The sequence below is a fragment of the Ammospiza nelsoni genome, chromosome 1, assembly GCF_027579445.1.
Source record: "Ammospiza nelsoni isolate bAmmNel1 chromosome 1, bAmmNel1.pri, whole genome shotgun sequence".
Classification (NCBI taxonomy): domain Eukaryota; kingdom Metazoa; phylum Chordata; class Aves; order Passeriformes; family Passerellidae; genus Ammospiza; species Ammospiza nelsoni.
In genome coordinates, this window is record NC_080633.1 from 23,285,403 (window position 1) to 23,299,239 (window position 13,837).

The 13,837-nt window shown below is 39.4% G+C and overlaps 1 protein-coding gene across 4 annotated transcripts in view; it reads left to right on the top strand.

The window, feature by feature from the left end:
• CDK14 (cyclin dependent kinase 14) overlaps positions 1 to 13,837 on the top strand; it is a 326,690-nt gene that overhangs the window by 21,246 nt on the left and 291,607 nt on the right. The window contains exon 3 of one of the 4 annotated variants that reach the window (XM_059469276.1): positions 5,091 to 5,248. The exons of 2 other annotated variants lie outside the window; for them this stretch is intronic. In XM_059469276.1, coding sequence (XP_059325259.1) covers positions 5,189 to 5,248 — 60 coding nt within the window. In that variant the 5' untranslated portion in view covers positions 5,091 to 5,188. Of the gene's footprint in view, positions 1 to 5,087; positions 5,249 to 13,837 lie in introns of all 4 variants that reach the window. One more of the 4 variants, XM_059469268.1, reaches the window with a different exon arrangement.

The window sequence follows — 13,837 nt, forward strand, 5'->3', positions numbered from 1 at the left end:
TGGTCAAAAATGTGCATACTCATAGAATCAAAGCCTTAATTTGTAAAATGATACTTAATAAGAAAAATGGGCACGAGGTAGTAATTTTTCTTGTTGAAAACAATGGTTATTGCTCAGGTAAATGTTAGCAGCCTTGACTGATTGCAGACAAGAAGTGCAGAAGTGATTAACATGACAATTTACAAATCATGCCATAAATTTTTTTGTCCCTTGCAGCCACAACAGGTATACAAACTGGTCTTACAGGTTTAGTTTAGTTCTTTTGGAAGAAAAAAAGTGTGTTACAAAAAACTTGGGAGAGAAAACCGAAATTCTTCCATATTTAAGTTTTCTTTATCAGGCTTCAGCCTGATACCTATTTCTTTTATATTATTAAAGTGAAGCTTTGATGCATGCATTGGTATCTCCTCCCCATCATTTTTCTCCCACACTACTAAGTCCTTTTATGTTATGCTTTAGTATGAACAGTTGAATTCTTCTTTAGGCTTCTTCTAAGAAAATGAGTTTTCTAACTTAGGCTGCATTTATCTTTGACTATATATAAACTTTAAAAAATTGGCTGGTTTTAAGGAAGTGTATGTTCAAGAGGCAGCAAAGGATATTAGAAATATCCATAATGACTTTCAATCTTTTAAGGTAATAAACACAAGTCTGCTTGCAAGCATAAGGGGAAATTTAAGGGGAAATTTGGTATTTATTCTAAGGCTATACAAAGCAGTTGTATCCAAATATGAATGCAAGTACAGAATAAATTAATTTCTGTCTCTAACACAATATATTCAAACTACGGATATCCATGTCAAGCAGGTTGGGTCTTTACTTCCTCATTGAATCCTGTCTTTATTTATATCTTATATATTTATATCTAGCATAAACTTTACCATGTTTACTTGGTATAAATGATTTCCCTCATGCTAACCACAGGGATTTGGGAGAGGAAGCTAGCAGGTATGTTGCTAGTGTGTTCTCAGCTTTTATAGATGATAGACATGCTGCCCTGCTCCTCCTCTGATTTTAAATTGACACTTTGAAATGACTTGTGGAGGTGATAGCAGAGGGAGTCAAGGATGTTTCTTCCTTTGCATGCCTTTACATGAGGTGTCACTGTTTTCTGTGCTCTCTCTTCTGCAGTCATCCAAGGTGCCCCCCAGAGTCCTTCTTGGAAAGGCTTTGCTGGAGCTGGACAACTCCAGCAGGGCAGTTATGGGACAGCTGTGTTGTAAGGAGAAAGCAAATAGAGTAGGATTGTTAAGCCTGGAAAAGACCACCAAGGAGAATTATTACAGATACACAAAACTATGTGTGATGTGGACAAGTTGAGTAAAAAAAGGAAGTAAGTAGGCAGAGGGAAGTTTTCTGTGGAGAGCTCCACAGAACTGAACTGATTTCATGTTGCTGTTTTTGCCTTGCTGCAGGGAAGGAGCTTCAGGCCTGTGAAAGCCTTGGCAGGGCTTGGGGTGGGGGTGAGTTTTTCCCCAAGATTTGGAACAGTGAAGCATGTCTGGGGACAGCAGAGCACATGTTGGAGGAGGGGACAAATGGAAAACATCTGGAGGTGGCTCTCACTGGAAGGGTATGTGCTCTCCCTCCACAGAAACCACAGAGCTTATCTGTTGAGAGACACTGGCTGAGTGGCTTCATCCAATATTGGCATCTTTGTGTTTGGAGCTAGGGGCACATAAAAATCACAGTGGTAATGTTTCTTAGGGGTAATTTTGTTAAACAATGCTACTCTTGCTGGCAAAACTCCAGGTGTAGTCTTGGCTTTGTATTGGTTCATGTTTTACAGTTTCTGATTTATCTTACTCAAATGCCTGGCATAAATAAAAGAGAAGAAAATTCTTTTTGCAGAAATGAGTTGTCTCTTACAAAAGAGCTGGAGCTGCTGACAAATCCATCGTAGAATAGCCTGGAGAGGGTAAAGAGAAGAACAGTGAAGGAAAACTGGAGTATAGTGAAGGATCTGGGTCTTTTCTAGGGAGGGGAAGATGTCTTATTACTTACACAGTATTCAAAATGTGACTTCATTTTCAGGCAACACATTCTCTAGAGATTTTACAAACTCCACAAAAATGCTAATGAAAAGCAAGTGTTTTATTGTGAAGTTGTCTTCTTTCTCCCTTCTTGAATTCTTAAAAAATTGAAAATAGCTTACAACTAAACTGTTTTCTATTTAGCTTCTATTTGCATTCCTAGTCAGAGTAGTTTCACCTTACCACTTGGATTTCCTGTGCAGTATTTCCAAATGGGACCACAGGGACTTGTTGCTTTAATTTGTTTGTATTCTGTTTCCTGCAAGGCTGTATGTCTCTGTGGGCATTTTTCTTGTGTAGATGTGCATGTGTTCTTTCGGTTAATATCGGGGAAGAGTTGTGAGTAAAGGCTCCTTTACTGTAGAAGTGTAGTAGGCCTTAATTTTGAGCTGGAAAATAAACATTTAATCTATTCTTCAAAGTACTGAGATTTTAGATCCCTTTTTTTGTCTGTAACAGGATGAGAGGCCAACTCTCCTCTTCTTAAAGATCCAGCCCACTCTAGAGAAGCTGATAGTGTTTCAGCATGTGTATCACACAGCCCAGCTGCATTTTGTGATCACCAGATAATATTCTCTTTTACGAACATGAGTTGACAGCTAGGTCCAGTTTTGGTTCTGAAAAATCTTTTCTTAATGGCATCTTTCTGGAAACCATTATGCTTTTGCAAAAAAGTGGAAAATTTTTGACCAGTCTAATTTTCTGTATTTTTTATTTCTTGACTTGATACATGATAATGCTTTATATTTAATAAAGATTATGTATAACTTTTGACATAGTTTTTAAAGTTGTGCTTATCATCATCTGTATTTCAAAATCTTTTGTGTATGACAGTTCAGTTATCTTGCTTGTAGCTCTCATAGTAATATACCACAGGTTATTGTATATGCCAGCTTCATTTTTCTGCTTTGTATGTCTATTTTTGTGGAATCAGTTTCATTTCCTCTTTTGTTATGTGTTGGTGCCTATGTTTCAGAGTACTGCTTGTGTCAAATTAGCTTTTTTTTTTCATTTTATTTTCACTCTGTAGAGGTTTTGTAGTGGTGGTGCAGTTTGTGCTTCTGTTGTTTGGGGTCTGATGCTGTAGAACACCTCTGTGTGGAAAAATGGCATACAGAAAATTCATCTGAAATAAAGTACTTTGGTTAGAAGAAAGTTCAGAAGGTCGTTTTGTCTAGTCTCCCATTTGAATATTTTAGAAAATAATATTTTAGGAAATACGTAAAAAACAAGGGAGGGTGTTGTATTGGGCTAGGGTTGTAGTTTTGCTCTGAATTTAAGGAAATAGAGAAGTCCAAAATACTAGCCAATATTCTCTCCTTTATAATGACATTTTTTTCCTTCCAAAAATAAAGGTAAAATAAAAAAAGAATAGAATGTACACTTCTGTTGACATGCAGCCTCTTTCCACAGAAAAGTTATAACTTACAGTTGTAGCCCATATTTACATAACACTGGAACAGAAGCTGTAGTTACAGTAGTATTGGGAAGAGACCTGCTCTGTTTTGTCCCTGGTTGTTTAAATACTAAAATCTATTTAAAGTACCTGCAGCACTTCCTAAAGGTGCTCTGCCCAACAGCTTCCATTCACAGAGATGTTTCCTGGTAATCCAGGGTTCTGAACCCTACAAGATGGGGATTCTGAAAGAACCTTACAATACAGAATCTCTTTATATTCTTAAGTATGCTCACATGAACTTGCTGTTGTATTAAATACTTTGTTTACATAGACTTTGAGAATATGATACTTCTGCTATTTCTTTTCAGCAAGTGATGAGTGTTTAAGTCTGTAACAGACATATATTTTAAGCAGCACAATAATTTCACATTTCACAAATATTTCACATTAGAGCTTTTTAGTCAAGACCTTGTGTGGTGGGTTTAACCCAGACAGCAACTAAGCACCTACCAGCCCCTCCCTCCCATCCTCTTTCCCCTGCTTCTTGCAGTGGGATAAGAATTGGAAGAGTAAAAGCAACAAAACCTTTTGAGTTGAGATAAAGACTATTTAACAGTGAAGAAAAGTGAAGAAAACCCACAAGTGATGCAAAGGCAGCCACTCAGAACTTGTCGCAGGTAGAGTGATCCCAACCAGACTCCGAGCAGCAGCTACCTTGGAAAGTTCACACCCCCAGTTTTTATGGCTTTTCGTGTTATGTGTCACAGAATATCCCTTGGGTCACTTGGGGCCAGCTGTCCCAGCGGTGTCCTTGCCCACCCTCAGCCTGCATCATGGGGACAGTGTGAGAGGCAGAGGAGGTCTGGAGTCTGTGCAAGCAGCAGCAGGAATATTGCTGTGTTACCTGTTCTGCTTTGCTCATAAATACAAACACCAGAGGAGCTGCTGTGAGGAACACCAGCTCCAGGCAGCAGGGGCAGCACGCCTTACCTTGTTGCTCAGGTCAGGCTACTACAAACAGCATCACTTAAATGTTTTGGAAGAACATTAACCTTGACTCTGCAGTGCTCTGGGGGCTGGAGCTCCTGCTCTGATGGCTCTGAGGGCACCATGTTTCCCAGAACAGCTGGGGTTTATGAAAGAAATGTTTTCTGCTGTTACTGTTAAGTGAATAATGATACCAAATGGCATTAAGCTGTCTGGTGGCACCAGAGAACCTCTAATAGTGACTGCTGTTTCTTAACACATTTTATATTAAATTTAAAAGGAAAGGTGTACACTGATGTCTGGACAGATGTATGCATGATTTTTTTATATCCTGATCACACCTCTGAATTGTGTTTCATTATGTGACTTGGAAGTTTGCTGGATCTTATCTTTGTTTGTCTGGTTTTGTTAGCATGAGTGGTATGCGGTATTTTACTTTACATCTTTGTGGCATTTCCTTGCTGGGAGAGGGCAGTCTGGAGGAAAGGTCTGAGGACACTGAAACCATCAGGAACAGCATCCTTTTTTCCTTTCATTTGTCTAGCAAAGACACATTGTCCAGGACCTCTGTAGCTGTTTACAGATCAAAAAAGAAACAGTTGATCCATTCATGCCTTCTGACATCAAGGCATCTCATGTCTTACTCACATATCTGCCTGTTTTCCCAGCAGATTCTGATGTGCTGAATAACTTCCATTCAACAGAGACTGCCTAAAGAACATGCACACAGCCATTGATATGGAGAATGCCATAAAGGGGAAATTAGAGTATGTTTTTCAGAAACATCTGCCGGAGAGGAGAGGAGAGGAGAGGAGAGGAAAGGACAATTGTAAGTGGGTACACTCCATCTTTTTATCAATAGCAATGCTGGGGAGAGAATGGGAAAGGCCACAGATGGCTTCAGACACCAGTTGAAGGATCAGGATCTATTAGAGGGGTCAGCTAGATGATCATACTGCAAACAGAAACTTGGAGAGTCATTTGGAAAGATGGACTACCTCCTCCTCAGACAGTTAACTGAAATACAAGAAGATGAAGTAATTCAAGTGGAACCTAGATCTGATGTAGTCTTCTGAAATATCATATGTTTCTTGAAAATAAGGCTTTCAGGTGAAGTGAATCAGAATTTTATCATCCCCAGAGTAAAAAGTAGGAAAAGCTTAGGAAGTTAGGAAAGGTCCTGTAAGTAGAAAAATAATAGAAAAAATTATGTCGAAAAGTGATTAAGTGTAGGGGGATAGAATATAAGAAAATATAGAAAGTAATCTTACCCCCTAAAGAGTTGCAGCTTGTTAAAGATTAGGAGCAGGCCTGACTTTAACAGGCCACAGCGGTAGCAAATAAAAAGAGTGTTATAAAAGAGTGGATTGGGTGGTTGAGAGGAACTGGGGTTAGATGGCCACTGTGAGGACCAGGAAGAGTCAGTGCTTGGAGGAGCTGTCTGTGAAAAACATCAAGAAGGTATGAAACTCTTGCATTAAGGAGACAACAATATGAAACCTTTGCAGTTACAATAATGACAACAATTAGGTACTTCAAAAATGTCATTTGATCTATGAATTGGGTTTTTAACGTGAAGCTCTGAATGCGGCATGACAATGTTAGCACTCCATCTACTATGGTGATTTACTCCAATTTTTTTTATGCTGTGAGCTCTCTCATTTGGAAGCTGCAGTTGACAATGATAAATTTCTGTTCAGTGCACTAGAAAGAAAAGCAGACATTTCTGTGTCTTTGTAAGGCAACTAATTTTATATGCATTTCAACATTTACTATTCAAATAATATTGAAGTAAAGAATAGCTCCCATTAATTAATGAGAAATAAATGTTGACTGTATTTGAAGAACCTCTGCCCAGAAGGGGATTTAAACAAATTTCAAAACATGCATGCATAATCAGAAATCCATGTTTTAAAGTTGGCCATTGTAGTAGGGTTGTTTCTGCAGGTTAATTGGCATCTTTGTTCAGTAGTGCATAGATAGTACAGGTGTGAGAAGATATCTGAATGAATTAATGCTGGGATGCACAAGGATACTGAGGGGGGAAAAAAAGATGTCTTGCCCCTCAGAAAAAAAGTCTGAATGCATCTGGAATTTTCTAACAGGGCAAGAAAATCTGATCCCTTTCAAGATCAAAACAAATTTGAAGGGGCACAGCTGTTGGTGGCTTCCAGGCAGTTTCTGTGTCCAGTATTAGAGAAAAACTTGTTCGTAGTCAAATACCTGGAAAAGTTCATTAGTTTTCAAAATGTGATGTGAGGAAGTAGCTCAATAACTTATTGTGGGTAAATCAGTATATGAGCATATACTATAAATTCTATCAGCAGTTTGATCATCAATGCTGTCTGTGTTTTTTAGAAGGTAATTTTGTCAATATAAATTGAAATTGCTTTCATTATTTCTTGGGGCATGAGATTCAAGCAAAAGAGAGTAAGAAAATGCTACTTCACAGTGTAATTTCCTACTAGTTGTGATCCTGAGAGCTTGTCTCTGGTAGATCTGATGAGGGAAGACAGTTAATTTGGCTTTCTGAAGTCTTGTTAGATTAAAGTCCTTAATGCAGAGGGATATAATTTTCTGTTTGACTTTCATCAATAACTTCTGTATTTGTAGGTCAAAAGCAAGTAGTGAAAAGGAACTAAATAGTTATAAAATAGTGATTTTAAAAGTGATTCTTTAGATCTTTTTTGAAAAATTTGATCTTGCTCTTGCTCCTTCTTCCCCTTTAAGCACAAGTATCTTTTTTTTTTAAACTGTGAAGGCAGATTTGAGCACTTCTGTATCACTGGAAAGTACACAGAATATAGTGGTTACATATTTTTGAGGGCAGGAGGTTTGGGACCGGGTCCTGCTGAGAGGAAGTGGGAAGTCCCAAGATATTTCTTTTTCTTTCTTCCCTGGCTCTTCTGGGGAATGTCAGCCATCTGAAGTGAAATCAGCATGCTCAGAAAGTAAAACTTTTGCCAAAGTAGTTCTGCAGACTGTACAATTAAGTTCTATGTGCTAGAAGAATGCCAGAGAAAATCTAAAGTATTTACTGTCACTTCCTTCAGTTTTGTAACATTACTGAGACCCCTCTAAGAAGAAGAAATGGGGTTTTTTGATGTAAAGACTTTTTCATTGCTAAGGAATAAAGTGTGGGAAAGGGAAGGAGCAAGACACTGTTATTTATTTCACCCATTAGTGAGCAATACTTTGAGGCAATAAGCAGATTCTCCTATAGCTGTGCTCAGCATGTTGGAAAACAAATAGGACAAAGCCTCCTTTCCAGCACAAAAGACAGAAAGCAGAGTAAGAGGAATAAAAAAAAAAGTGTCTAGCCTGGCAGCATTACCAGAGTAAAAGAATCAGGAGAGGGAAATGATGGAGAGCACAAGGAAAGACTTGGAAACTGAGTTATTGGTTGGGAATGTGTGGAGAGGCTTTTAATAGCATGTCTCTTTGGGTTTTTCCTTTCTGAATCATGTCATACCATTCATGGACAAGTCTGTGAGGAAAAATATCCTCCAACCTTTGTGGTTTACATGTGAATGGAGGCAGCTGGTGGGAGTCATGCCAGAGGTTGCTGCTCTGCTGTCCAAAGAAATTGCCTCTGAATTGCTTGCAAGGATTGAGCAAAATGGAGCTGGTACTGCTTTATGAAAAGTTTCTTTGAAAAAGGTGTTTTTGTGATTGTGGTGCTTTGTGTCTTTCAAGCACATAATGTATCAAATCAGTGCCTCATTTAAAGACTAAAGAAATATTGATACTATGTTATTGAGGGAAGTAGAATTGAAAAGGATCTCTTTCAAAAAACCCCAGTATTTGATGGCTGTCCGAGTCTGTGGTGTGGGTTGTAGGTTGTGGGGCTGTGTACAGTGTTCCCCCATCTAGAGCAAGCTAGTCAGATGATCTGCTTCTCATTCCTATTTGGAGGGTGATGTATTCAAGTAGCATTGGGATACACACTGAGTTTTGGCAAGGCCATTTATTGTCTCCACCAGTAATTGCTATGAAAAGCAGTTTATATTGATGGTAGGTTTTCAATCCCATGCCCCCTGAGCTGTCTTCAGTTGATGAGCTAATTAATTGGTGGAGAAAAACGGTGCTAATGGTGCTGAGGCCCTTGCTGCAGAGCACCATGAGCATCCTTGGATGTGGAGGTGAATCGGGTATGGGATCCTGAACACTGTTCATTGCTGGATCTGTGTCAACCCACAGCAGCTGCTGGTTTTGAACTTGGGAACACTTAGGCTTGATTGATTAACTACTAAAATGATGTTAGCAGTAGGATTTGGATATATATTAAGCACCTGATAGGAGCACATTATAAATGTACGCAGCTGCAAACTGGTGCCTGACCTAAGCAGTGCTGAGATGAATGGTATGTACTCCAGATGAGGGGAAGTGAAAAATCCTTTCTCCCATAACTGCACAGATCAGTCACATTCATGGGTGTTTGATAAACTTGTGGTTGGAGCTGCAATATATAAAATCCTTTAAGATACCTGGTTGGCAGAGTCACAATGTCAGGGTGGAAATGTGGAGGGCTGCAGTCTGTGCATGTCCATACCTTTGCATCCTTGGTTTCTGTGCATGTGTGCAGGGTCAGCTGGGGCCACAGGTTCAGAAGCATTTGATGAACTGTAAGTCCAGATAATTCTTCGTTCTTGTGTTTCATTGCCACTGTATTCCTACAGTGTTAGAAGGTACTTTCTCCCATTGAGAAGCCTGTAATGGCAGCCAGCTGAATAAATTATTTCTTTGGCTGAAGAGGTAGAGGCTTTTGAACAGAAGTCCTGAATTCAAACCTGGGCAGCAAATGTTCCATACATGCCAAGTGCATGTTGTTTGTGCTTTCCCTCTCAGATGTGGTAATTTGTAATGTAATGATGTGAAGGATTGTATTTATTTTACTCATGTGTTACTAATCTGTGTAATTTAACAGCAAGCAGGGACATAAACTTCATTAAGATCCAGATGATAAAAAAAAGTTGGCTCAGGTCCCTCCTCTCATTCTAATATTGAAAGCAAAAAGTGGCACTGGGATGCACAAAACTGTGATTAAAAAGCTGTTATTTTTTGCTGATTACTGCATTATAACCTGGGGTGATGGTGCAGTGGTGTTAGAAATGATCTTCCACTTCTGCAATCTCTGTGCTTGTCTGCTGTGTGTTTGGTTAGATTTGTGTGGTTTGTTTGCACTGGCACTTAGGATACAAGATGGTCCTTTGGCTGACCAAGTGTCTGTTCCCTGCTGCTGGGAGCAGAGTGGTGAGTGCCTCTGCTGCAGCTGGGGCAGGAACTCAAAGAAGCCAGTTGAGGTTTTTAGGTCTTCACAGAAATGAGGGGAAAAATGGCCTTTATGTGCAACTCAGAGTTTCTTTTTGGTGCCAGCTCTCATCCATTCAGAGAATTCATCAAAACTATGATGTTTGATTTGGCAGTATTTATTCAAATTTCTGATTATTTTATACTTATTAAAATTCTTTGTTGTAGTGTTAGCTTGAAGGAATTGGTAAAATTTCATTACAGCTTTTCTTATGAGATGATTAGGGAAGAGGAGTCAAAGAAACTGTTACCTGCCTGTTTCGATACTTAGGCATTTTTAAGCTGACTCTTAAATTTTGTATATTTTTTGACAAAATGATTCAATTACTTTAGAGCATCTCTGCACAACAGCAGCTCAGTGTACAATATTTGCTATTGCAGAGTCAATCCTATAATGGCGGGGAAGTTAAAAGTGCACTTAAAATTTATGTGTAAATCTTACATATGAATCTTTTGACTATTTAGATGAGAGTAAATGAATAAACATATATACCTATATATAGCAAAGCTTATTATGGTATAGACAGACAATACCTGTAAATAACCTGTAAATAACTAGGCTACACTAATGTAGATATCAGGTTCTCCTGGTTCAAGTCCCAGTTACAGAATTGTGTAGCTACCAGTGTTCTGTGCAAATGAATGTTATAATTTTGGGAAGCAGGCTACATTGCTTCTAAGGCGCAAATATGTGAATCTGTTTTGAAAAAGTTACTGTTTTTTTATATTTAATAACCAGTATGTGATACATAAAAAAGCATTGCATTTTGGGTTTTCTTAATGAATTTTTTTGTGTTCTTAAATTGGGGTAAGAGGTATGTGAAAATGCAAATAAAAGGTAGTGGAAGTCAGTATGAAAATGAGGGCATTTTAATTTGCTTTCTGTTTGTAAGTACAGGAAACTACCTCATCCTTAGTAAAAGAATAAAAAACAAAGGGGTTGAGATGCCTAGGAAGTTTTTGACATAAGGGCAATTTATGGAAATAATAAGCCTAATTTTGTATAATTTTATGCCCTCTAATACTGGTTTTGAAGTCAGACTTGAAAATAGCTGTGCCATCAGAGGCCAAGGCTGCCCCCACTGCAGGGCGCAGAGCTCACAGAAGCAGGTGAGAATTTGGGGGGCCTGAGAGTTTGGGTCACTGCTCCACGGTTAGGAACCAATCCCAGCAGCAGCACTTGGAGGTTTTTGACACAACTTCTCTTGATGCTGGCAGCTTCTTTGAAGTTGGCCCCTAAGTCTTGTGCAAAGTCTCTTAGGCTGAGGACCTTAGGACTGCTTTGGATATGCCAAACTATTTAAATGCATCTGGTTCCACATTTAGGTAAGGACCTTACAGAGCTTGAAATGTTTTAACTACAAGCATGTATTTAAAGCTGCAAAGAGGTAATCCCAAAACTTACATCTGTGTTTTCTCTCTTTTTTTTTTTTTTTAATACAGATATATGTAAGTTAAGCAATTCCACTGTGTCTAGTGGTTGTTGAGCGTAGCATATGCTTTGAGGAAATTTTTTAAGACTTCCAGCTCTGGAAATAAGGCTTTGAGCTGTTGCATCTAACGTCCATAACTTCATACTTTTAACTTGTGTGGGCAAGAATGTTTCATCTTTCTGGTTTACTACAGCAGCTTTTTTACTGTATAAATACCTTTAAAATTTTTCTGGCAGTTACTTTTCTGGGAAGAGTGAAAAAATGTTTAAAATGTATCAAGCTCACAGTTTAATGAATTAGTATATTTAAAGAGCTTTAGTATGAAAACTGATAGTAAGTTGTCTGTATTTGCTGTAAATAAAGGCTATTCAAATGAACTGGGGTGGTATTTGTTGTATACCAGTTATTGTCAGGAGTCAGTGATTTGTCATTTGATGCTTTGCTATAATGTGGTAAGATAGATTTTGCAGGAGATTAACATTTTTCTAACATTTTTCTTATTGTCAGAGTAGAACCCTGAAAAAAGGTGTCATGTATGTATTTGATTGACTGGGTGTGAGTTCAAAATGAATTAAACCTTACACAGTGACTGAGGAAGCTGGAAAATGCTTATGTACAACATCCAGTGATTTAATTACTTAAGGCCTTTTGATGTTCAAAACTCTGACATGCACTGGGATATTTTGTATGCTGGGAACTGCCTTTAGAAACAGCAATTATCCATAGAAATCTCCTGTTGAAAATGAATGCTTTTGTTTCTGCCATATCAAATAGTTGTAGTCTCTGGAGTAGTTCTTTCTTCTTGCTTATATCCCCTTTGGAGTTAAAGTGTTGTCATGTAATTTGTAGGCAAAAGAGACATTTTTCTTCTGTGGAGTGTTTTTTTTGTACATTTGGTTCTTGATTGTGCAAGTCTCCCCAAAGATGTCTTGAAGAATGAGGTGCAGCATGACTTAAAGTATTTGACAACCTGTTGGATTGAGGTGGTTTTGGCAGGATTAGTCAAATGGCATTTGATGGCCAGAATTTTGATTAGTCATGGTGTTTCAGCAAAGCTTCTCTGAGAATGACATCAACATTGTGCAGTGTGGTGAGTTGATTTTGTCTGGGCTCCAGTTGCCCACCACCCACTCTATCGCACCCATCTTCAGCAGGATGGAGGAGAGAGAAAATAAGATGGAAAACATGAAGATCAAGACAAAGGCAGTGAAATAGGGTAAAGGTCACATGCATGGAAGCAAAGGACATCAGAAGACTTTATTCTTTTCTTCCCATCAGCAGGTGATGTCCAGGGTGCTTCCCAGGAATCAGGGCTTCGGTGCTCCTGGCAGTTACTCTGGAAGACAAACATTCTGATGACAAATGGTCCCTCTCCACCACCCCTTTCTCTACCCTATTTTAGGTTTCATTGCTGAGCAGATGCCACATGGTATGGAATATCCCTTTGGTCAGCTGGGGTCAGCTGTCCTGGCTCTGCCCCCTCCCAAAATCTTGCCCAGCTCCAGCTGACAGGTAGAGGGGCTGAGGAGTTTGAGAGGCAGTGCAGATGCTGTGTGAGCACTGCTCTGCAGTAGCCAAAGAGTGTTAACACCTCACTAGCTACTGGTACAAAGCACAGCACTGTCAGGGCTGCTCTGGGAAAATGGGCTCCATCTCAGCCAGACCCAATAAATGTGGCTTTGGACTGTGAAAGCTTCCTAATCATTAGGATCTCTAGAGTTATGACATTGTTTCCCAAAGCATTATTCTAGAGAAACTGATTGATTATAGTCGCAGACATATTTTCATTAAAAATCTTAAGATTTTTTCTTCCTGAGAAACTGAGAGGCTTCAGGAGCAAAATGTAAACAATGGTTATCTGGTGCTGTGGAATACAACAGGTGCATCTGTGATTGGTCTCATCTGCTTGTTTGTAATTAATGGCCAACCACAGCAGAGTTGACTCGGACAGAGTCTGAGGCAGCTGCCTCTGTTATCATTTTTGTCCTTTTTATTCTTAGCTTAGCTAGCCTTCTGAGATGAAACTTTTCCGTCTATTCTTTTAGTATAGTTTTAATGTAATGTATATCATAAAACAATAAATCAAGCCTTCTCTAACAGAGTCAGATCTATGTCTCTTCCCTCATCCTACGACCCCTGTGACCACTGTCACAGATTGTCTTGGACAGCATACTCTTTGGTGGGTTAAAAACTGTCTGGATGTCTGGGCCCAGAGAGCGGTGGTGAATGCTGCTCCCTCCAGTCTGTGGCTGGTCACTAATGGGGTACCCCAAGCCTTGATACTGGGGCTAGAACTGTTTGATATCTTTAATGATGATCTGAATCAGGGATCAGTCAGTGTGCAGATGACCCCAAGCTGTGTGGAAGTTTTGATCTGCTGGAGGATAGGAAGGCTCTGCAGAGGGATCTGGACAGGCTGGATCAATGGGCCAAGGCCAGTGGTATGAGGTCATATATATAAAGGTGAAGTACCCGGTGTTTCATTTGAGTCACAACAACCCCCTGTAGTGCTACAGGATTGGGAATGAGTGGCTGGAAAGCTACCTGCTAGAAAAGAACCTTGGGGTGCTGGTCAACAGGTGGCTTAACCTGAGCCAGGGTGTGCCCAGGTGGCCAAGAAGGCCAGTGGCATCCTGGCCTGTGTCAGCAATAGTGCAGCCAGCAGGAGCAGGGCA